This window comes from Stylophora pistillata, chromosome 13, assembly GCF_964205215.1.
Source record: "Stylophora pistillata chromosome 13, jaStyPist1.2, whole genome shotgun sequence".
NCBI classification, from domain to species: Eukaryota; Metazoa; Cnidaria; class Anthozoa; order Scleractinia; family Pocilloporidae; genus Stylophora; species Stylophora pistillata.
In genome coordinates, this window is record NC_142531.1 from 15,078,917 (window position 1) to 15,103,044 (window position 24,128).

General features: G+C 40.6%; 3 protein-coding genes across 9 annotated transcripts in view; 2 read left to right on the forward strand and 1 right to left on the reverse strand.

The window, feature by feature from the left end:
* Positions 1–10,157, forward strand: part of LOC111321838 (RIMS-binding protein 2) — a 34,460-nt gene extending 24,303 nt beyond the window's left edge. For 4 of the 5 annotated variants that reach the window (XM_088743865.1, XM_088743867.1, XM_088743866.1 and 1 more), the window contains 9 exons: positions 15–205; positions 875–954; positions 1,181–1,479; positions 2,237–3,066; positions 4,287–5,258; positions 5,585–5,956; positions 6,473–6,544; positions 7,253–7,354; positions 9,415–10,157. In XM_088743865.1, coding sequence (XP_088599991.1) covers positions 15–205; positions 875–954; positions 1,181–1,479; positions 2,237–3,066; positions 4,287–5,258; positions 5,585–5,956; positions 6,473–6,544; positions 7,253–7,354; positions 9,415–9,582 — 3,086 coding nt within the window. In that variant the 3' untranslated portion in view covers positions 9,583–10,157. Of the gene's footprint in view, positions 1–14; positions 206–874; positions 955–1,180; positions 1,480–2,236; positions 3,067–4,286; positions 5,259–5,584; positions 5,957–6,472; positions 6,545–7,252; positions 7,355–7,941; positions 8,015–9,414 lie in introns of all 5 variants that reach the window. The other variant, XM_088743868.1, reaches the window with a different exon arrangement.
* A 412-nt stretch (positions 10,158–10,569) lies between these two features.
* On the reverse strand, positions 10,570–14,449 carry LOC111321839 (protein-glucosylgalactosylhydroxylysine glucosidase). Its single transcript, XM_022924818.2, has 3 exons — positions 13,575–14,449; positions 11,963–12,168; positions 10,570–11,759 (listed from the first exon to the last, which is right to left on the reverse strand). Exons 1-3 carry the CDS (start codon positions 14,447–14,449, stop codon positions 10,714–10,716), a joined length of 2,127 nt encoding a protein of 708 aa, XP_022780553.1. The 3' UTR covers positions 10,570–10,713.
* LOC111321840 (SH3 domain-containing protein Dlish) lies at positions 14,360–22,571 on the forward strand. 3 transcript variants are annotated; one of them, XM_088743870.1, is made up of 3 exons: positions 14,360–14,499; positions 19,281–20,021; positions 22,070–22,571. In XM_088743870.1, exons 1-3 carry the CDS (start codon positions 14,448–14,450, stop codon positions 22,432–22,434), a joined length of 1,158 nt encoding a protein of 385 aa, XP_088599996.1. In that variant the 5' UTR covers positions 14,360–14,447; the 3' UTR covers positions 22,435–22,571. The 3 variants fall into 3 exon arrangements, with proteins under 3 accessions (XP_088599996.1, XP_022780554.1, XP_022780555.1); XM_022924819.2 differs by lacking the exon at positions 14,360–14,499 and adding an exon at positions 17,333–17,612; XM_022924820.2 differs by lacking the exon at positions 14,360–14,499 and adding an exon at positions 18,943–19,101.
* Positions 22,572–24,128: the final 1,557 nt, after the last annotated feature.

Below are 24,128 nucleotides of genomic sequence, written 5' to 3' on the forward strand. Positions count from 1 at the left end.
CTTTGTTATCTCAGGAGTTCCCTCCCCAAGGCGACTCCACCTTGAGCGTCAGTTTACCCGGAGCGTGCTCCTAAGCTGGAAACCCGCTGATTTGTCTGCAGACCAAGTGAAAGGTTATGGTGTGTATGCGAATGGAGAGCTACGACTTATGATCAAAGGAAGCAACAAGACTAAGGCGCTTCTGGAAGATATTGACCCCCAGGAGGTAAGATTCAACTATTCTTCTATTGCACATGAACGGAAATGATAGTGCAGTAAACTATTGACTGGAGTTGAATAGTTTTCAATTTCGGGAAGTTGCTGAATGTGTGTGTACGTGTCGATTATTTTCAGTAGTAGAGGAAAGGGCAATAAGAAAACGAAGGGAGGTATTTAGGTTCAAGCTCTCTTTTTGAAATGTTTTCTAGTTTCAACATGAATTCCAGTTCAGCTTGTGATTAAGAAGCTTTTCTCATGTTCTCATAACATCCCGCGTGGCTTTATCACGTTATAGAGCCCTAAAAAATGTGCTTTGTATTACTTAATTACATGATGATGCATTGATTTCGTAAAGGCAAATTTCATTTTAATTTGGATATATCAACAAAGTTGAAATGGTAAATTGGCCACCGTAATGATTACAAAAGCTGACGTTTCGAGCGTTAGCCCTTCGTCGGAGCGAATGGGCTAACGCTCGAAACGTCAGCTTTTGTAATCATTACGGTGGCCAATTTACCATTTCAACTTTGTTGATATATCCAAATTATTTCGTTACTCCCACCGACGCAGCCCCAAACAGTTTCTTTCGAAACTATCAGCCTTTATAAATTTCATTTTAGTTGCTTCTGAGAGTTACAGGCCAAAGTTGAAGTTTTTTGTTTTCTTCTTGCATCAGACATACCGCATCTCTGTACGCACCATCACAACCCAGGGAGAGGAATCATCAGACCGCTCAGCTGTAGTGACTATTGGCAAAGTTAGCTCTATGCAACAGTTAAACGTTCGGAGTAATGGCTTAAACTGGCTAGTGGAAATCGAAAACCACTAGTCTGGCTAGTTGGCTACCGTTAGTGTCGAGCCCTGCTTTAGCACATCGACAAGTCGGATTAAATGGGAATAGGGAATCCTCGTGGTTAAGTTTATCCTTCATTTTTCTCTTAAGGTTCGTCAAGTTTTTCCCAACTCTTTGTTTTCTTGCTTTAGACGCAAACTTTGCTCCCAGTCACGTGCATGTCACGTGCATTTCTCCCACGTCAGCGAAGATTGAGTGGTCGCCTGGCAACAGTTCATTGAGCCACGAAATCCTTCTCAATGGGGACCTCTATAGAACAGTTCGCCCTGGAACCTTCCAGCACACAATCAGTAATCTTGAACCGGATCAGTTGTATAAGGTTCATATACGTGCCAAGGATCCCAAGCGAGTGTCAATTGCCGATCGTGAAGGGGATATCGAAGTCGATCTGTTGACAGCTGAAGCAGGATTTAGAACTGAACCAGGAGGTAGGTTAAGAAACCTTTTCTAAATAGTGATATTTTTAAATAGCAGGGTGCCGGAGCACTTTTTGATTGGGTGTTGTCGGACTAACAACGACTGGTTAGAACCAAGGGAAATACCGCAAGAGGCAAGAAACAACCGGGTTGCCAGAGGAGCGAAGGACCAAGTTGCGATTATTTTTAATTCTGCGCATGATTGATCGAAAGGATGGCGCGAGATATTTGACCCATCACCGAGCGAAGCAAAGTAGAACCAGAGCAGTTTATCAATAGTGCTTTATTACTTCTACCTCTTTTAGCCTTGACTAGTGGGCTTTCCAAGGAGAACTTGAAGTGTGTGCTCATATCGAAGGAATTTATGATATCGCTCTATGTTAAGTTCTTGTTCCACACCTTACACTGGGCTGAGAAATACAGTTTTTCATACTGGGATCTCCGCTTCAGTGATATCGTGAAAGTTGACCAACCTGACATCGATGTCAATCACTGTCTAGTCCTAAAATGAAATAGCGCCTTTTAGAATCACTTAATCTGCTTCAATAGTGTTCGTAGAATTGACGTTGCCTGTAAGGAGACTGAGAATGGCTTCACAATCCATTTTTTCCGGCGTCTTTTGTTAATGAATGCGGTGAATACAATGATGATTTTTAAATTTTCCTTAGATAATGAATTAATGAAGATCCTCACAGGCAGTTTTTTCGCGTATGGGTGTACCCTTGCTATGTACCCTGGCTGTGTACTTAGCTATTGCTATTTTTTCAAGGTCTGCCAGATCCCCCTCTCGATGTGGAAGCTACCCCAGGCCAATCAAACTCACTTGATGTCAACTGGATTCCAGTGACAATTACAAACAAAGGTACCTCAAACGGCGCTCGCGTGACAGGATACAAAGTTTACATCAACGGCTTTCTATGTACGGAAGTCACATCTCCTACAGCAGATTGCGTGACAGCCGTGTCATGGATGGTCGAACGGGCGAGCAAGAGAAGTGACAGCGGTGATCTTCGTGTTATTGTCAGAACTCAGTCTTGTGAGGGCGAGTCAGCGGATTCAAATGAAGTTGCCCTGCCCGTAGATATGTTTAACTTCAAGGTAAATCAGGTTATAAAACCCAAAGAAACTGAGCAGGTATCACAGAGAAATGATATGTTGCTAGAAATATCTGCTGTCGAAGATTACGAAAGCCACGAAGGCTCAGCTAACTTGGCGAATGGTGAGCTGGTTTCTGACGGTTCAAGAGAACGAGCCGATAGCGTAAGACGCTTCAGTATGGGCGAGAATGGTCAGCCACAGGTAGTTTTAGTTGAAGACATTGCCAAACATACTAAGGACGATTCTGGTCCTCTTGCGCAGCCCCGAACCAAGGGAGAACCGGTTGTATGGAAATACGAGGCCGAAGATGAATCAGAAACTGCGGATAGTATCACGAAAAGCGAAGGAAGAAGTGGATCTGAAGACGAAGACGAAGACGAAGACGAAGACGATGAAGAAGTTGAGATTTGTATACCAGACGATTCGGACGATAAGGAGCCAGCTGTTCACACAAAGACTGTAGTGAATGTGGAAGAACAAGGATATCAACGGCTTGAAGAGGTACCTATTTGCTTCTCTTAATGTTTTAGTTGTTGACGGAAAGTTGGGTTTTTATTTCTTTTTTTTGTGTGTTTTCTTTGGTACGTGGTTCGTTTAACAACCTATAGTAGAAAACTGGAGCACTGATTTCTCGAACTAGATGGAAACAATAATAATAATAATGATAACTTTTATTTATATAGCGCTCATATCCTGAGCTCATGGCGCTTTACAACACTGTGCGGGGGACTTTACCAGACTGCTAAGCAGTTTACAATCTGAATCAAGATGCCCCCTCCCCCCCAATTCCCAGTAAACAGGCCAGACCACATCACAGTTATCTCGTGAGTGGGTTCTTTAACGTTCCCTGCCTAACCAAATTAACTAATTAATAGATGCAGGAGACGGGACCTCCGGTTTATTCGTCCTTATCCGAGAAGACTAGAATGTCTATCCATTTCTTGATGTTATAGAAAGGTAGCACATTCTCCTCAGTTATTTTAAGACCTTGAGTGTTGGTCCGGCCGGGGCTTGAACCCTCGACCTCCCGCACAGCAGTCCGGCGCTCAACCAATTGAGCTAACCGGGAGGCGGTTAAATTAAAAGGGAAATCTCTTTGCGGATTTATATGTCGACTGTGTTTGATGATTTCGCCTGACCATCCATGTATTCTAAGCATTTACTGTAAGCATTGGTCTGTGAAGCGTATAAGATAATCAGCAGAAGTGTAGAGCAAACATCGCAAATAATCTTTCTTTAATCTTACCATTTTCTACGTTGAAAGGGGCAATACCAGCATACTCTGTTGGAAGAAATATATGAATGTTTTTTTTTTATTACGGTGGTTGTTTGACCAACGACTTCAAACGTTTATTCGTAAGCCTTCGGTTAGAGCACCGTCGCTTTCAACTCACAACATCTGGTCATGTAATTCTTCGTTCTGAGTATCATACATTTCTTGTAAATTGGATGAGCCTTTCACTTCAAAGATCTCATTCGTAATTCTTCTCACTGTCTGCCTCATAATTCGTATGCTTTTAGTACTGAGAATTTGCTATTGATTTAGTTAATAATCCTCTGATTTTATATTTATTCTCTATTTTCATCACTTATCTACTTGATATTACAAGGGGTAATTCTGGCTTGGTCTCTCATAATAGTAAAGATAACTTGTCACGGGTTACCGAATTACTTACTGAAGTTGTGAGGGAAATTACATGTCCTGTGATTCTTGTGTTTAGAGTAACGATGACATCGAAGCGGAAACCGGAGCTCCCGAGGACGAGCAACAGTTTGTTGAAGAAAAACAAGCGCTTTCTGGCGAAGAAGTGTCAGAAACGCAAGAGAATTCTTCAAGAACTAGAAAGGAGAGCGGAACGTCTTTAGAAAGTGACCTGGACATGGAAGAATTAGGACAGTCATTGGAAGAAGCGCAAAATATTCAACGAACAAGTCCCGAGGGGAGGGAGAGCGAGGATAGAATGCCTTACATTAGGCCACTAGAGTATGACGAGAGTGACTTTGAAAGTGAATCAAGCGAACAGGCCCCGCTTTCCATAATTCAGGAAGAAGACGAGGAAGACTTGTCGGAAGAGATACATTTTCCGCGCTCACACTCGGCCTCCGAGGGTTTCGAGAGCGACGATGATGTCATGGATTTACTCGACGATGAGCAAGTTTGGGATCAATCGTCAGGACGCGTCGACTTCGAAAGCGGTTGTAAAGTATCGCAAAGAGAAGGTCCTTCGGCGGTGAACATCAATAAAACGTCTGAGAGTCAAGGCTTTGGAAAATATTTAGCTAACAGTGACCAGCTAAGAACAAGCGCTGCTCACGATTCACCTTACAGACTTGTGGATAACATAAAGCTTTCAGAAAGCGAAGGAGAATTGGTGGACAACGATGGCATCGACATCACCTACAGTGACACTGAGGCAGACCGAGGTGGATTAGAAACGAGTTTGACTCCGCTGGATGGACAGTATGGGGAAGGAATGACACGGGAAGAAATACCTCAACATCCTGCGTATGACAAAGCTGCGCCCTCTGCGGAGGGACAGGCGCCTTCTGATCAAGGATACGTGGGCGAAGGGGCTTCGGAGGAGCAAGTGCGTGTGTTCTTAGCCCTTTATGATTATGACCCTGCTACGATGTCACCGAATCCCGATGCTGAAGAGGAAGAGCTGACGTTCAATGAAGGAGACTTGATAAAGGTAGGAAGAGGGACTTGGTAAGATTAGGTAGGAGTTTTCATTTTGATGACGAGTATGAGGTCAAGCACTCCTTTTGTCACAAAAGTTTTGATTTTTAAGGCGTTGTGCAAAGTGTATTCGCTAAGTAAATAAAGTTCTTTTTTTCCCGGCTTTGAGCTGACACTATTGTTGACGACTGAAGCCGTTTGGATTTCCAGTGCCTTCATATGCAGCCCGTTAGACAACAAGCTGTTTATATCGGCCAAATTCGTTAATATTTCCTGGAATCTCCCATAAATGATAGCCGCACATAATTTGGTTGATTGTTTAATCGCTCACTTTGTCAGGTTTACGGCGACAAGGATGAAGATGGCTTTTACTGGGGCGAACTGAACGGGAAAGCGGGGTATATTCCATTCAACATGGTATCAGAAGTTCCTCTGGACGACGAAGAGTCCGGTAGTAATGTCACGGCGCCTTACCTGAGCATGACCCAGGAATCTGACACTCAGCCCCAGTCCCTCGAGAAAGCTTCCCGTGCAGAGGAGACCGAAGCCGCTTCTAACGCGTCTGACAAATTGCTTGAGGAAGTAATCCTAGAAGATGGCGAAGAATTTGAGGACCCGAGAGCGAGTGACAATTATCAGCTGCCACCCAGGAGAATGGTAGCTCTGTTTGATTATGATCCACAGACTCTGTCGCCCAACCCTGATAGTGAGGTAAGAACAGCAGTTGATCAGGACACTTTTTTTTTCCTTTCATACAACTGAATCATCTCATTGGTGGTTGGAAGGAAAATGATGCACCACTTGACTCTCGCAGGTAGTCTTCAAAATGTTATGAGGCGACTAGGTTTTACACAGAAGATTTGCATTCTCATTCGTTACTTTGGTTTGTGTGTCAGTAATACGACGTCCATCTTGAAATGACCGCTTCTGGTCCTTACAATTTGGAAGTTCAGTTTTTTCCTTATTTTGCAACCTTATTTATTTTGACAGCCACCTTTCTATGACGACCAGCCCTTTCTGGCTGGAGTGAAGGTCTAATGAAAGAGATCTCAGTGTATTTGAACAAGTATCTACGTCGGCTGAATGAAGTGTAGTGTATTGTTGTAATGTTTGTTTACGTTGGTAAAATAAATTTTACACTATTAGATTTACATACCGTTCGTTACGGTTTGAGTGGCAAAGTTGTGTCTCCAGTTTTTTCTTACACTTTTCGTTCTTGTTTGTCAGGTTGAACTTAAGTTTAGAGTTGGTGATATAATTTATGTATACGGTGATATGGACGAGGATGGTTTCTTTACAGTAAGTGGCGCAGTAACAAGTATCGGTAGATTATTGTACTCTTTTGGGTCCACGGTGGTTCATTTCACCTCAATATGTCATCCTTTCTTCAAAAGTGCGTCACAGAACTAGTGAAAACGATCAAGTAGCGTGAATCCAAAGTTAAAATCTTCGTAAGGGTGTTAAAGAAAAGAGCCAAATATCGCATGAATGTAATGAAACGCACAGTAAGAGCAAAGTGCCTGAAGCGCAGGAGAATGGCATCAACTAAGTCACGATAGTCTAAGTGTGGCACCTAATTTTATCTGAAGAGTGGCTTGAGTTTTCTTGACCAATCACAGAGCAAATTAAGCAGAACCAATGCAATCACGATTTATTTACAGAGTACGTTTCGATAAAGTGCCGTAGAACCAAAGTAATGACAAAACCCTCTCTGCAGAAAGGAAAATATCGCGGGGAGACAAGGAGAACGCTCAGTAAAAATAAATAAACTGCTTAAAGCGCGGGAAAAGGCGGGCGATCAAGTCATGAACGGTTTTAGTTTTCAATCTGATTGGTTGAGGGGATGGCTCTGGTTTCTGAACCAATCACAGTGCGAAGAAAGCAAGACCATAGTGACCTAGGACTATTTTTTATTGTCAATTGGAAATTGATTCAACACTGACCTGTAATTTGTAGTAAGGCAACTTGGTTTATACAGAATTTGTTTCTTACCCTGTGTTTTTGTAGGGTGAGCTTCGTGGAATTCGGGGACTGGTGCCTTCGAATTTTCTCGAAAGTTTGTCTGATCCGATGGAGGAGTCTCACCCCGACACAAGTAACGACAGCTATGTAAGTCACGTGACTTGAGTTTTGTTACTGTTTCAACCATGACTACTTCCTCCTGTTTTTGTGTTGTGTTGTGTTGTGTTGTGTTGTGTTAGTCTCAGTAATGTTATTCTTTTATTCTTTCCTATCAGATGGATCTCTGTGCATGTTTCTTCTTTACCCTTAGAATGGCTCCTTCCCTCTTTCCTTGCGCTTGGGCTTTCCTTTTTTCGGTGACACCTGTTCACGTTAATGTAGTCAACTGATTTAACTCTGCCCTCAACTTGCCCTTAAATTGACACGAAAGATTCCTTCGAGATTGACGTTTTCATCAAAAGCAGTCGAAGAAAGCCCTTGGCTTCTCATTCATGACCCGTTGCTAAGCAACTCAACATATCCTTATTGGCTGATGAAGAGCTGAAATTAATTCTGCATAATCTGGTTCTTGGTTGTTGGTTTGCTAAACCTACTCAATCGATTCCCTTTGACTGCACGTAAATAGTACCAGTGTGTTTGATTGAATTCTCACATAACTCTTCCCTGTTCTGTTGATGTTCTGAAGCCTTCTAACAGTACTTATCAGTTAAGTGTTTTAACTATCGTACCGCTAGGACTCTTCGCATTTTACTGTTATCTGAAGTGAAGAACGACCTTGGAACAGTGGCAAGGAAAAACTCAATTTATGTTAGTACTATAGACACTTTTCATGTTGTAGGGAATTAACTTTAACGTTAACGAGAACGGCAGAAAACTTCAATACTTGCTTGTGAAGTCACTCAAGAAAACTAGGCTGGTAACCATTAGAATAAAATGTCGTGCTGAATAGTTAAAAAAAAAAGACATTACTAGCCTGTCTATTATAAAGTGAAACGCCATATTTTTCTTTGTATTGATATTTTTACTTTTCTTTGCTTTCTTTTGTGTCATTTTGTTAATTTTGGCTTCTCTGTTACGTTCACTCACTTTTACTTTTCCAATCTTTATTTTCTATTGTTTTCTTTTCACCGTGTTCTTTGGTATTGTTTTCCCTTTCCGTTTTTTCGCGTACGTTTTGTTTACTTTTGTTGTTTTTGTGTTTATGCATACCATTGAACTAATTATTCCTCAGTACGGTATCTGTGAAAATATTTTATTTCTACGCATGCTATGACAGGGTGAAAAAAGATTATGAATTCAGACTGCTGTCCGTAGCAGTATTCAAAACTGAATTTAACATCTTTCTTTTAAAACAGGGTTTGTTTACTTTTGTCTGAAATTCCTCGGTTTCTATTACTCGAAATGTTTTATCCCGCTTGATAGTCATTTTACCTCTCGAAAGTTGAATTTTTTTTAAAAAGAGTAATCCAATTTTGTTCACGCGATAGTGATATACAGGAGTAAACTATTTCCGAACGTGTTTTAACCAGATCGGACCCTGTTTTAGCCCTGTGTAATGCAACCCCTACCCTAACCAAAAAATATACAAAAATATATAATTAGTAATATAGAGAGCTCTCGGCCACAAAATAGCGGCTTTGTTCATTGGGTGTACAGTGGGGCTTTTAAACAGAAATGTTAACTTCATTACCTGCATGTTAAAACGCTCTTTACAGGAATGGGATGGTTTGCTGTTTAGGTTCATCTACAAACTTTGGCAACATTGTTTTTGACGGGGATTCATTCATCAATGACTACATTTACCACAGAACTGGTGGTCGAAAACAATACAATCTGCTGAAATTACCGTCAAACCTTCAGAGTTATTTCTTCTATACAAACTTTTCTACCCCAAAACCATTTTTTTTTTCAAATAAAACACGGTTCGTCATTGACCTTTTTTTTAAAGGAGCAGTGGCATGTTATTTTTATTACCTACAAAATTACCTTCAGGTTGAACAAAGCGAGACACGAACGTGAAAAACTCAAGCTGATTGTTCTTACATGTACTTACATATACAAAACGTGACATAGCTCCTTTCAAGTTTTCAAGTGGAAGTGGCCATCCGCTAAAGGAAGGAAACGAGTCAGTTGTCTTCCGCTACATCAACGTGTCGCGTAACTACGTATTATGAAGTAAGCAAAAACTGTCACATTTGTTTTTTCAGGAGTCTCCCGTGGATTCCTCAGACAAGTATAACTCACCCAATGGTACTTACAGCGTTCCAGATGACACGCCCAAAAAGAAGAAGGGAATCTTTTCCAAAGGAAAACAAATGTTTAAAAAGATCGCCAAAGGACACAATTCGCCTCGAGGGAGCAGTTCCAAAAGATAGCGCTGCTCAGCTAGCCAGCTGCTTTTAGTTATTGAAGTGATCAAATGAACGAAATTTAGTTTTATAGCTTTCAGAGAAGTCCAATTTTGTATACGGGGTGTATTTTATCCAGTGTAAACGGGTTTACTACTGTATATGTAGGCTTGGCCCTTAATTTATAAAAACCCGAAGAGTTATATCGGGTGCTTCCCTTGATATGGAAGTTATTTACGTGCTTTTCAGTCGGTCAAGGCTATGGCAGATGCTTGTTATACATACTCGCGCGCATTTCGAAATTTTTTCACCGAACGTTACCGATTCGTTCTCATTCATACACAAAATAACGGACGCATTTAGTTCTTACTCTACTGATAACTTGTCTAAACTTTTAAACTTGAAATCCGAAATGTTTATATGTAATATATCTGGTTGAACAATGACCGATTTGTAAATGTGACGCCAAGTTAGCCTTATATTATATTGTATTGTATTTCCGAAAAAAGTGTTATGTTAGCCATTATCATATAATTTATTTAGCAGAGTTGTATACCAGTGTAGTCACTTACAGTCGCCATTAAATACTATTTTGCGGAGAACAGTCGTGAAGTATTGGTTCCAGGTGTTTTGGTGACAGGGAACGTGCGCAACATTGCAGAGGCTGGCGTTGTTCTCAAAACTATTTCGTAAATCCCCTAGAAAAAGGCCGTGAAATTTTTAACAAGTAAATTGCACGTTGCCGAACGTCTGATAAGTAGTAGATGACCGATGACGTCAAAATGTAGTAAGAACAAAAAAGTGGCGCAGAGGCGCAGCCGAATGCGTCACGGATGTTCTTACCACATTTTGCCGTCTTCTTTGATCTGTTATTGTACAGACCCGCGGCATCATGGAATATCTATTTGTTATATATGATCATAAACAAAATATCAGCGGTGATATCATCTATGCGACTGTGCTCCATTAGAGCATAAGTAAGAATCGATCATATTACGCGTGGAACTCAGCTTATCCTCTAATAAGCATTTAGGATAAAATTGTCTTGGCGAAATCCTGCTATGAAACTGTTGCTTCCTGGTGTATGTGATCTCCATTTGATAATTCAAGGAAGGATCCGTTGACTGTTCAAGTCAATATTGTGTTCACGAAAACTTGTTACCAGATTACTTCGTTGGTGTTGAGAGGGTTTATAATGATTGGTTCATTGGACACTTTAATTTTCTCCCTAATCTTTAAACGATACTTCTCCTGTGAACTGAGAACAGTCAACTGGAGAACAGGGGCTGATTCTTGACGTGCTGTAACGATAATCTGCGAATGCGATGAACCAACCACAAAGTCTATGCTGTTTCCATGGTAATCGATTCCAACGAAATTTAATCCCGTGCACCCGGGTGGAAGCTTGGGGTTGAATTGAAGTTGTCTTTCATTGCGTAGACGCAGTCCGCCATAACCGGACAGAATGGATTGAAGAAATCCACCTGCTCCTGTGATGAAGTTCACAGCACCTCCACCGTCCGCTCCCTCGGTCCAAACCATGAAGGGAACCTTCGCGTTTACGTAGCTAGCATTGAATGACTTCTCCGCTTTAGAATTTTCCCCGATATCCAACCAGTTAATAGCGAACATAGATTTGGTCATGGCGGGCCCCCGCGGATTCGTCCTGGGCTCGTAGAAACTCAGATCATTTTGTCGTAACTGTAAGCTCATGTTTACCATTAGTGGATATCCGAGTAGAATTACGTCGGCTTGTTTAACTTCGATCCCTCGGTACCCATCGTACTCGGGATGATAGTCGTTTGTAGAATCAAACGGTATGTACATATTCTGTGCTATCGTTTTCCACTTTTCGGAGGCATTCGGTAGGACCTCGTAGGCGAATTCGAGATTTAGTTTCGCGATCGTGTTTGTGTAGGCCGAATTATTCACTACCTCAGCATCTTCGTCCGGTGGCATAACGTTGTAGATGACGTAACCTCTTTTAGAGTCGTTATAGGTCGCGCGACTCGCCCAGAATTCCGCAGTGGCTCGAATGAGGGGAAAGGCCTGGTGCTGAAGCCATTGTTGATCTCCTGATGCCATCCACAACTGCCTGACTGCGAATGCAATGTCGCCCGTGATGTGCTGCTCGTAATCGGAATAAATCTCCCCGGGGCACACCTCTGAACCAGTTACGGCACTTTCCCATGGGAACATAGCTCCTTTATAAAAAGATTTTAAAAAATGAGATTTTAACGCAAAAAGGTGCACATGCTCACGAATGATACGGAAACAAAGAAGCAAAGAAGCTCAATTTTTTTTCCTCTTTAACTTGTGGAGGAGGTCACGTCTGGAATCTGAAAACCTTCAGTTGTTTCATTTTTAGTTGGTATACGTTACACGGAATCATTTCCTCGTTAACTACCTTGGAATCCATATTTCTTGGCCTTTTCTTCAGCTGCCTGGAGTCGCTCAAACCTGTAGGCGAGACACGTCCGCGCCAAATCTTGGTGTAAAAGGAGAAGCGGGGGAAACATCCACGTCTCCTGATCCCAGAACACGTGACCATCATAACCATCAGTAGCCAGGCCTCCGGGACTCAGACCGAATATCCTCGAGGGACGAAGGGAGCTGGAAGACGAAAAAAAATTGATTGCTGATCACGATTGTACAACTCACTCCTTACAAAGTTGTAACGTTAGTCGAGTTTGGGTCTAGGTTATGAATTGTATCAGTCATCCAGTTGAGAATAAGATAAAGAGAAAATAATTCAAATACTGGAAAATTATAGAAGAATGATTGACGTTTCGGCCATATCACACGGCCTTCATCATGAACTGCCGAGTCAGCTTAGGTGTTCCGTTACGCTTTATCAAGGCTCGACATTTTATCTATTAACCCATGACAGTGATTGAAGTTTCGCTTTAAAGAGAAAATCATGATCCTACTCTTTCCAGTGAGTTCACTTATCGGATTAAAGGATTTTCCTAATGTTCTTAAGGTTTTTCAAAAAAGGCACCAATCTAATTGGATATCGGTGGACACACACACAAAAAAAATTGGAACGCTGGCACGTTTAATATCACACGCAACCATAAGCATAGTCTATCTTGTAATTCCGTGACATTTTGCTTTTTGAAATTGCTCTATTACCACGAACTTTTGTCGCATAAGTCATTTTTTCCTTACGGCAATGTCAGCCCCCCCTTCCCGCCCCCCCCCGCAAAACCCTTCCTTTTAAGGCGTCTGTATGAAGGAATAAGGCACGGAGGGGGAGGGGGAGGGGGGGCTTTAACCCTCTACACTTTATCCTACTACAAACATTTCCTAAGGTGCTTAGTGATCATTTCCTCTATTCTCGTAACCTTATCGACTTATTCAGGGGTGATATGTAAGGAGAAATTAGATGCTAATCACTCTTACGGGTTTGGAGATTAAAGATCGGAGAGGCTTATCACGAGAAAACGTCTTTTCGTGAGAAATTAAAGCTGATATCGATGGGTTAAGCAACTGAAGGGTCTTACCTACTTAATTGACACTAACGTTGATTGAATATCCTCAACTCTCAAGATCTAATTAGTAATTCTACTCATAATAACCACGCTTTTCCTTGTAAAAGAGTTAGGAGAAGTTTGTGTTTCATCAGGATGACAGCCTGAAAGGTTTGTTGGTTTGAATCCAGTTTTGCTGGATATCAATAGGATTGATATTGCATTAGGATCGAGGAGTTATACGTCATCCACCTCTACGAGTTACAGAGGGAAATGTTTATGGATTGTTACATCTCACTGGGTTTTGATTTGATCTTCGATTGAATGAACTCAAATTGGGCAAATAAAAAGAAAAAAATAGTTTGTTAAGAGCTAAAACCACGGTGGAAAACGGTCAAGTGAAATTTCCTACTGCAGTCTAACACTTTAACAAGCATTATCGAAAATAATATCGCCTTAATTCAATAATAAAGGATTACATTTAAGCCTTCTAGCCTAAAAAACAATAGTAAACATAAAAAGAACAGGATGTAGTGTTCAGGTTACCTAAGTGTGTAATAAAGACTCCCGGAAACTGACTGGGCCAGTGTAAGATTGCCTTCCACTTCAATGCTTCCAGCGTCCCAAACTTCTTTCCAAGCCTGAATGTGACTCTCGAGGAGTGTTTCCGGTTGTTCCATAGCCTCCGTATAAGCCTGGTGGGCGCTTGTCAAGAAATCCTTGGCGTCTAAACTGGTCGCTATTGCCGTGATGAAGTAATAGGTTTGAGTCTTCGAGGAAGGAGGGATGTCTAAACGGGGGGGTATATCTCCCCAAACAACCGCCACCCCCTCCCTCGGACTGATCGGCTCCTCTGTTATCTTAATGTACCCAGACATGGAATTGATCTTGGGGTCATCCCGAGATTGACGCGAAAAATCGCCTCTTTTGAAATCAATATCAACGCTCGGCGGTCCATATACATTGCTCATAAACAAACTGACTGTGTCATGCATGTTGTTTTGCCAGGCTATCTCCGTGACAAGCAAATGCTGATAAACGCGATGAGCATAAATTCGCTGTTCCAAGGTGAAGTTATCTATGTGTAGCCGGTGATAGAACACTCCTTCTGCCACATTGAGGCTGAAGAGCTCGTCAGTGGCATTAGAGGAGATATTGGTTCGTACGACGATCGCCGACGTCGAAGGAATTCTCGCTCTGTGACTCGGGCTTTGTGTCCCCCTCCCGTTGAAGATCCCAGACACGTAAACCGTGTCGCTGTAAACTGTAGTGGCCAAATATCCATTACCAACACTCGGGTGTAATCGAGGATCATACGGAAGGCTCGATGACTCAAAGTTTGTTGCATTTGGTGCAGCGTGAACAGTACGAAAGAAGCAAACCATTGACAAAGCGATAATCACTTCATTTGCGGACGCCATGCCTTTGACTTGTCGGTGGTTTTTCTGCGATTCGTACGGCCGTAATTCAGGTCGGTATTTCCTTCGTTTACTACTGATGCTTTATCCAATTTCAAGGTTTTTATTTCTTCAAAAACTAAACGGTAGAATTACCTCTGTTTTGTTTGTATCCCACGTTGTCTGATTTTGTCACAGTCTGGAATTATACGTTGAAGATCGGAATGCGCACGACTTACATGAAATTTGATCAGCTGAGGTTGAATTATTAACTTTCACCACAATTAAAATAATTATGATAATAAAAGAATCATAAGTTACAAACAACGGAAGCAAATGAACATAAACCATCAAAGTGCAAAAGTTGCATTCCATCAGAAAGAAAAGAAAAAGAAAAGTTATATTCCATTAGAAAGGATGCCGTTCTGTTCGTTGCTCGATTAGTGAATTATGCAACCAAGTCACCCCTTCGTCGTCGCGTCGAGTGCCGTATTTTGTGAGGAAATTATTCCCTCTTTTTCAGCTGCTCCCCCGCCTTCTCTTCATGTCTCCACCCTGCCCCGCTGCCATGACTTATTTTCTGTTCCTCATACTACCTTTCCCTAAGCAGGCTATAAAAGTAGTTTAGGGTAATGGCTGCAATCCGGGTTTCCAAGATATAGTAGTTCACGAACCTGAGAGAGTGACCGAGCTTGAGAATATACATTTTGTGCTGTGTTTTTTGGAAAAAGAGACGCGAAAGAAATGGGAACACAGATCAGTGCTGATGAAAGTTTGTAAATGGCAGACTCGATTCCGCCTGGGTTTGTAGGGAAAAATTATGGGGAGCGCGGGGTGGGGCGGGGCGGGGGGGGGGGGGAGAAGTGATTGCGTTGTTTTCTAACAAGAGAGCTTCAGGCGCCTATAGTGCCACTCTCCAACCAGGGGTGTAAATGGGCTCCAGCACACTGACAAAACATCGGAGCGAGGAGGGAGGGGAAGCGGTAACTGAGATGGCTCTGCGTCACATCAAAGAGGATCAAAATAGTTATGCCCCTGGTCGAACATGGAAGGCGCACCGGCCAGGCCACTCAGCCTCCAGGTCGAAATCCTTGTAGATGATTTGAAATTCGGGTATCTGTTTGCACATGTAGCGCACTTAACTCAGGCCACGAAAAATTGTGCGGGATCAGACTCAAAGGGAGGTTTAAGGTTAATGCATGGTTCATGGACTATTGCACGTTTGCACTGACGGCACGCGATATTACGTAATAGCCTCGGTACTGACCATCTGCTGATGAAAGTGAACTAATAACTATCACAATAAAAGCTCAATCCCTAGCCAGCAGTTGTTAAAACAGACTGCATTTGTTGTGTACTTCTAGAATATGTTAGTGACCAGCCCTTTTTTCATGTGTAGCTCAGTTTGTACGGAAATATGGTTCAGTCTAGAATGCTCATAATTCATCCGTGTCGTATGTAAACAGATTAAGAAAATATGGCAAAGTTGAGCTCGTTTATCGAATAAAATTTTTAGGAGCGTCCCCAATACCACTTGTACCTGATAACCCTTTTCAAAAATGGGGGCTGAAACTCATCACAGTGAAATGAACTGCACAAGACATTATTTCTGCGCTAAAATAACCTGGACAACCTTTGTAGTGTTTGTCTTAAAAATTTCATTTGCTTGGTTGCGGCAGCATTAGCCGAGAAAACTTGTCGTGATTAAAAATGTGAAAAAATAATCAGAATGACATTTTTACGAATTGGATTATTTGCTCTCCTAATTTGGACCCTTCGCCCTCAAGATTTTAATTTAATTCTCCTTGCTTTCCACCATATAAAATAACTTGGACAACCTTTTAAGTGGTTGTCTTAAAAAGTTTCATTTGCCTGGTTGCGGCTGTATCAGCCGAGAAAACCTGTCGTGATTTTAACTGTGAAAAAATAATAATGACATTTTTTCGAATTGGATTATTTACTTAACTTGTTTCAGGTTGTCATTTCTCTCCTAATTTGAACCCTTCGCCCTCAAGATCTTAGTTTGATTTTCCTTGCTTTCTGCCATATGTTCCTCATAATTTTAACTCTAAGAATTCAGTGTTAAAAAGCATTATCTCCCGGCGGGATAACTTATGTTCTTTTGTTCATAGTCGATAATTATCTTTTTTCTGGGCTTTACCTTTCTTCTTTTCAGTATATTGTTGAGTGGCGCAAGGAAAAAAATTCTCAATTGTCTGTGCTGAGAGTGAAAGGGTTAAGTTAACATTCTCGGCTTCCACTGTCATTTTGGAGAGGGGTCTAACTTCTCAGTGAGCTCAGATTCTATGACAGTAAAGAGAGAAACCGAAAATATCCCTGACACAACCCTTAGGTTGTTGCTTTATAAAAGATATCTTTGAAGTAACATAGACAAATATCCTTCATTTTTGACAAATTTTCGTCTTTATCTTGAGAGAATCAGATTATTCGTATATCTAGCTTAAAATTTCGTAATCAGTATAAGCAAATTTATTAATAAAAAAGAATTCAAAACGTCCAGGACATCTTAATTGCTAATATTTCACTTTCAGAGGAAAAATTAATACACTCTAAGAGGGATCTAAAATTGATATTTCCCAAGTTTAACATAGATATTCTAAGTGAAGTACAAAGGTCGTTTTCGCAAGACATAATGACGCTGTTTAACGGAAAAATCATTAGAATCGTAGAACATGGGGGGTTTATAATCCTAACTAGTGAAACAATGCCTTAAGCGCATTACAGGATACTTGAGATTAAACCAATTTACTGCTGTCTGACACTGCGGTGCACGTTACAAAGTTAAGAACGCGTCAAAGCCGGTATAATTGCAAACGGAGCAATGTCTGTTTCAGCTGGCGCATGGTCAAGCTGACTTTAAATGCGAACTGGACTTAGTCTTCTTGACAAGATGCTTAGGATTTCTGAACCGTCTTCCTGCCCTGCCGTTTTTACCGCTGCCATTTCTCAGTGCGTCTCGGAGGTGGAAACCGGCACGTTGTTATCCCTGTGTTACGATCTATGAAACAACAGGGCATCTCTTTACTTCTGAAGCCCATCACATTACATAACACTGCAGAATTCCTTTTTACTTTGCTGTTCAATTGCCAGTTGCCTACCATGTCCAAAAGTACCACACAACGAACATGCCAGCTCTCGAATCCGGACAAGAGCCACGTGATTAAAGGTGCCAAAAGTGTACTCTTATTATGATTAATTTTTCGCACTTTTCATGAAGTGAAGTACATGGCTTTATCTCTTCCCCTACATTCAGACTGCACTTATGGTTCTAGATGCCCCGTTGAGTACTGATTTGAGATTTCCGGGGGAAAACTAAAGTAGAACTGTGACATCTATTAATGGAACATCGAGGTTCATTTCACTGCGCGCAAACAAGTTTTTGTGATCAGTTCATTTTGCAGAATGCAAAACTCGGTTTTTGATCTGAATCACCTGATGATCTGGGCGCAAGTAGTTGTAAGCATGGATTCTAACGAGCACTACAAATGATCTCTCATCGGCCGTATCTCCTCGCGCTAGACCTTTGGTTTATATGTACAGTGAGCCACATATCGTGAGCATTCGTGAGGACAGCGAGTTAAAGCGTTATAACCATGGCGTTAAATAAAATCTGATTTTATTCATTTTCCCCATATTCCTCAAATCAGCACTCAGATCATACTCACAAAGTATATATTTTGGTTTTGACCCCCCAAACGGCTGAAAGCAGAAGGCAAGAAATTCAATTCCTGTCCTTTCGGTAGCCTTTAGCGACGCCGTTCACGTTATACTCTAGTATTACCAGAAGAAGGAAATACAGATGGTTTTGTAATGTAAGATGTTGAAGTTTACTGCACAATTACGGAAAATGCAGAGTATCATTGATGATAAACTGTGATTGAAGAAAATTGATGATAGTAGTGATAGATGAACTGAGAATTGCAATTGATTGATGTGAATAACTCTCTCTCGTATTTCGATCGTAGATTCAAGGTAAAACTAAAAAACTTAATTAAACTAAAAATTAAAACAAAGGATGGTATCTTGTCAGTGGTAAGAAGATATTTCTGAAACAGAAAAGAAAATGACACAAAAGGCGACCAAAAGTTAGAATATTAATGCTGTTAACTTCTGATCTGTTTATTCAAATGAATTCCTTGAATTCTACGATCTTTTTAAACCGGATGTTCCTTTCTATGTATTGCACAGTTTATTTATATTATGGCCATATCTCGGACAGACCATTGTTTAAAAATTTTGCCTCATAAACATGTCTTCTAATGTCTCAGCAAAGTTAGTTTGATGTTGACACGGCTTGTCTCTTCAAACTTGCAAGATCTTTGATCTCGTTGTTTCTTCTTTAAACATTTTGTGTCGAAACTGTGGTTTTATTAAAACCTGGATCAGCTGTGATTGGTCTATCTCATCACACGTGTGGGACGTGTAAACAATCCGGAGGGTTATTGCGTTTTCTACTTTCTATTAATAAACTACAGAGTTTGTGACGCAGAGATGCAGATTTTGTCGTATCGATTATTTACTTTCCTCGCGGAAAAACAAACAAGATTTCAAATATGCCTTCGGCATGTATGCAAGAGACACATCGATTAATGTTTGAATCGAAAACGCCACGATGGCTTTCTTTTGCCCGTCACAACTGACATTGAAAAAGAAAGGTAATAGTTTTGTTTCAAGGGAGGACGTTCTCTTCCTTGTCGCTTTTTCGTGCAGCTAATATAATAAGCATTCGTCTTCCTTTGAAAGTTGTCTTTCCCACTGCATTGTTATTGTGTCATAATTAAGCGATGTTTTATTTCTCTCCATCAAATTTTGAACGCCTATTTTTTTTCATTAGTTTTACAAAGCAAGAAGCCTTATACATCTGATGTCTATCGCCCGTCATCAAGTCAAGAGCAAAACGGAACAGCGTCCTCAGAAGTTACAAAATCGGCTTTGAAAAATGGCTCAACTCCAAGCCACAAACAGGAGAAACGAAACGTCCGAATCAGCGAATCGGGCCTGAGACATGAAATGCTTTTTGAACGGAAAATTCGAGTAGCAAGTTTGGGTAAACCTGCCAACATACGCGTCAAAATCACGCAAAGCTACGAGCCAGTTGATAAAGAGGAACTGAAAGTTCGAAAAGGACAGTATGTGAAAATAATATACCAAGAAAATGACTGGGTTTACGCGGTTGATTCGTTCGGAAATGAAGGGTTTATCCCGCTATTTTACTGCTCGACAAGAAATGTTTCCACCGACTCGAAGTCAAGCACCTCGGGTTACGAGGATAGCTTCGAGGATAGCGAAGACGGAGTCACCGAAAGAACTACTGTGGTCGATTTTAACGAACCTCTAAATGGAGCGAGCCAAAGCTCTAATAACTCAATGACTTACTTTCCTAAGAGAGCTTACGGTCCGCAGCTGACAGTTCTATATGACTACACTGCGCATTATGAGAATGACTTAAGCGTGTGTCGCGGTGAGTTTGTTATGCTGCTAAATGATCAAGATGAGGATTGGTTTTGGGTCTCGACGGATGATGGCGAAGAAGGCTTTGTACCTCGATCTTTTGTCGTCTCTCACGTCTGCGAAGGTAAACAATTTGCTTCTTAACGTCTTGTGTATGTTATTTTAGTTTTCATGTGGTAAAGAGTTAATGAAACAATGAAAAGTTGCGAGGAAGCTCTTAAGTGAAGAACTTTAAAACTTAAACATGCGAGTCATAAATGTTTCCCGAGAAAATAAGATTCTTAGATTCTCTTGCGATAGAAGAAGTTAATACAGAGCAGTCATCTTATCAATTAAGATTTTGTTACCCACAAAAGCGAATATAAAAACCAAGTAACTATACCAGAGGAAAGAGGAAAGACGTCCGCGTATTAGCAGGCCAGACTTTTTGGCAAGATCTAAAATGGTCCAATTCGGGTTTATGAGGTCACGTGGATACAAAATATCAAGATAATCAAGACGGGTTCTAGCTCGTTCGAGATTTCGCCGGCGTTACCTTTTCGTTTGTGAAAAGCAGTTTTTGAGACGAGTTACCTTTTTTTAGACTGAAGGCTATTTTTATCCGTTTGTTCAGTATTCTGAAACCTCAACTGAAACCCGAGAAAACTTTCTCTACTTAACCCAGCACTTACCTTTCGCTTTACAAGAGAAAATTCATCTTTTATCAGGATAAACATGTTCAATTTTGATTTCCTTTCCGATGGCTTTTAGCCGATAAAGTGAAAATTGCTCCTTTAACAATTAACACGATGTCTTCGCCTCGTTGAAGATCCCCTGGGTTGTCAGTTTTATTTTGATAACCTTCACCTTTTAATACTTTTAATGTCTTTAGCGACGTGATATTTTAGCGCAGATGGAAGCTCTCTTTCAAATGTTTAAAATGTTACTCGGGAACTGGTGACTCTTTCTTAGTCATTTATTATTATTAACTTTTGACGTTTTATGAAAAAAAAGGAATTTTAAACCATAACAGGAAAAAGAACGCCTAACCGTTTGCAATTCTTCTGCTATTGGGTTAGTGCGTCTAGAAAAATTCTTAATTAAGCAGTTTAGATCATCAACAACGGCAAAAAGAAACATATTGAAGTTGAGCCGGATGAAAAAAGATAGATTTGGCTTAAGTCATAAAAGGCAAATGGATCGAGAAGCGGGTTTACTGCAAACGCGAACAAAAAATTACCCTTATTATCGATTACGTTTCTAAAACTCTCTACATAAAACCAAAACAAAAAGACATGAACATATCCTCAACTGGAATGAAAGGGCAGATGTTTGCGCTCTGTTGCGCAAACATTGTTGGTAAGGCACTTCCCTGAGAAGTTATTGTTAAAATTTCTCCGATAAAAATTTAAAACCAAAATTTTCGGTCTTTTCGCAATAATGGTCAAATTCGAAACCATGTTATCATTTGTCGCTCATTGTTGCTAATAGCAGTACTGAACAGTACTGAACTGCATAGTTTACAAAATCATGCGCGCCTGTAACAGTGAGATCCAATGCTACTTAATGGTGTCAGATGAAAATCGCGGTTGCAAGGAACTTTCGTTGAAAATGGTACGTTGAGATTTTCGCACATTCCTATACTTTATTATATATAAAGTTCATGTAAAAGAAACAACGGCGTAAACAATTTAATACCTTTGGGAATTCGGCTTTGTTTAAGATTAGTATGGGACTGTGCGGAAATCTTAGCAAAGGTACAAAGTGATTGATTGATTGATCGATCTTAACCCGGAGGAACTTTTGAAATTGCTTATTCTGACTTATTCCGGAAGTAATCCCTTTTAAGTTTATTTTAGGGAGATTCCCCAGAGAATACCGGTTTACTCACAAAGAGATTCCGGTGACACGAATGCAGCTGAGCTAAAGCTGCCCCCAGACATTCTTTCTTGACATTTCAGTTTACGTGATTTGGAATTTATGATAATTTATGATAATTTATGGTAATTAAGAAACTATACATTATAATTAGGCATTGAACTCGTGTTCAAGCTTAGTGGACGGCTAAGGAAGAAATGCACGTGAAGGTAATATAATAAAGTATTATCACTTACGGGTGAAATGTACAAGAAAATATTTATGTGGAAATGAAATGTCTCTTATTCAAAAGCCTTCTTTTATTTTCATACATAGCGTGTGTCCAGCGATTATCTTCACCAAACGGTGCGTCGCTCAACTCACCGAACCTCAGCTCCTCTGACGTCACACCATTAAGTTCGAGTTCTACCGGGATGAAGTGCAAATCATGGCAGACGGATGTAACCTCATCAACATCCAGTGAAAAGACTTACACCCTGAAAGGGACGCGCTTAATAGTACTGTACAATTTTGAGGGGAAAGCCTTTGACGATTTGACTGTTAGGCCTGGAGAATATGTCTATGCAAACCTCAAGGACCAAATTGTGCCTGGGTATATCTGGGCTTATTCGCCGAATAGTAAGAAATCTGGTTTTATTCCAGATGATCATGTTAAGGAGCCAGTGATAACAGACATCTAATGGGGTATTGGAAGTTCTTATTTCCATAACAGTAGTAAAATGTCTCCGTAACAGCTTACATGGTTTTACATGCTGGATGACTGACTTAATGAGAACTGAGTTCCTGTCAGTTATTTATCGCCGCTACAGTAGAGATGAGCTAGCGCTGTGTAACGAGCAAACGAGGCCGTGACAAAGAGAGATCAGGGCATGGATGACGCCGGGATTTGTCAATTTGATTCTACGAAATTGTTTTTAATTCTAAACAAAATTGGGAGTTTGTTCGGTCTCATTACGCTGAGAGATTTTCTATTCATAACCTTATTAAAACTGAGACCCTCCAGGCTTGAGCTTTCCGCTCTGGTAATATAGATTTTTTCCTTGTCACATGGTAAGAAGCCTATTTTAATACAAGACCGATGTATTAGGAATCAGTGTCTTTTTTGTAAGCTTTTTGTTATCTAACCCAAGGTAAAAGCCTTCTTTTTTAAAAACTAAATAAAGATAAGATTAACTTCAATTAGCGTCTTATTCAGTCTAATCATCATAACTAAACAGAGGTCGATTAACAAGACCCGCACCCGCACCCGCACCCGCACCCTCATCCCATTTCATTTGCCACTCTATCTCAGCCTTTCTCCCTCCCCTCGGTAAGGTTCATATCATGGTATGAGGTATGAACTATGTTTCCGATGCCACCTTGTGAACCGTTCGTATAGGACAGCAATTGGCTTAGGAACAAGATTGAAAACTCGGCATTTATTTCAGGTAAGATTACTCTACACTGAAGTCTCTTCAGTAAATAACTTTTGATCATGAAAAGGCCAATAGCCCCCAAAACGCCAGGCTTTTGCTCCGATTTTGTTTCGCAATCGAAATTCCCCACGACATGTACTATGGTGATCATTTCTAATGCATGCACTGTATGCCAGTGAGAACATATCTATCCACTGTGTCTATTTTTTTAGAAAAAGGTACGCTTAAACCGAGGAAAAAATTCCGTTTCACCCCATGCTATTCTTACACTAAGCCGCAGCCTAAAGGTAATATTCTGTTTCGCTTTTGTTTTCCTTTATCCAAGTAGTGCATGAAGAGTGAAGAAGGGGGTCAAACGAAAATCTTGCCTTAATCAGAGATGACAGTTTTAAAGGAAGGTAATTTCCTTGGGTTGGTGGAAAAAAAACGACATTTAGTAGCTAAGCAGGAGAAACACAGAAGAAGGAATGTATTAAAAAAGCTAAAATAATTTATTATTTTGATAAAGAATATTTGTACAGATTTTGATAAAATTTGAATTTTGTTTTACCCAGATACACCCAACAGTACAGGGTGTTAAGTTAATACTATTGCAAAACTTTGTCTGTATTCCCCTTTTTCAGATACAAGTAAATATATGAAGCTCGTATATTTTGAACTGCGGTATTAGATACCTATGGTGAACGATCCTCGCAGTAGATAGCGCTATTTAAGCAATAGCGAAAATCAGACCTGAAAAAAATCATGCCTGTACGGGATTCGAACCACTGACCTCTGCGATACTAGTGCAGCGCTCTACCAATTGAGCTAACAAGCCAACTGGGAGCAGGCCGTTAAGTTGATTCGTAATAAACCCGTGAAAGTGATAAATCAGATACAAGTAAATATATGAAGCTCATATATTTTGAACTGCCGTATTAGATACATATGGTGAACGATCCTCGCAGTAGATAGCGCTA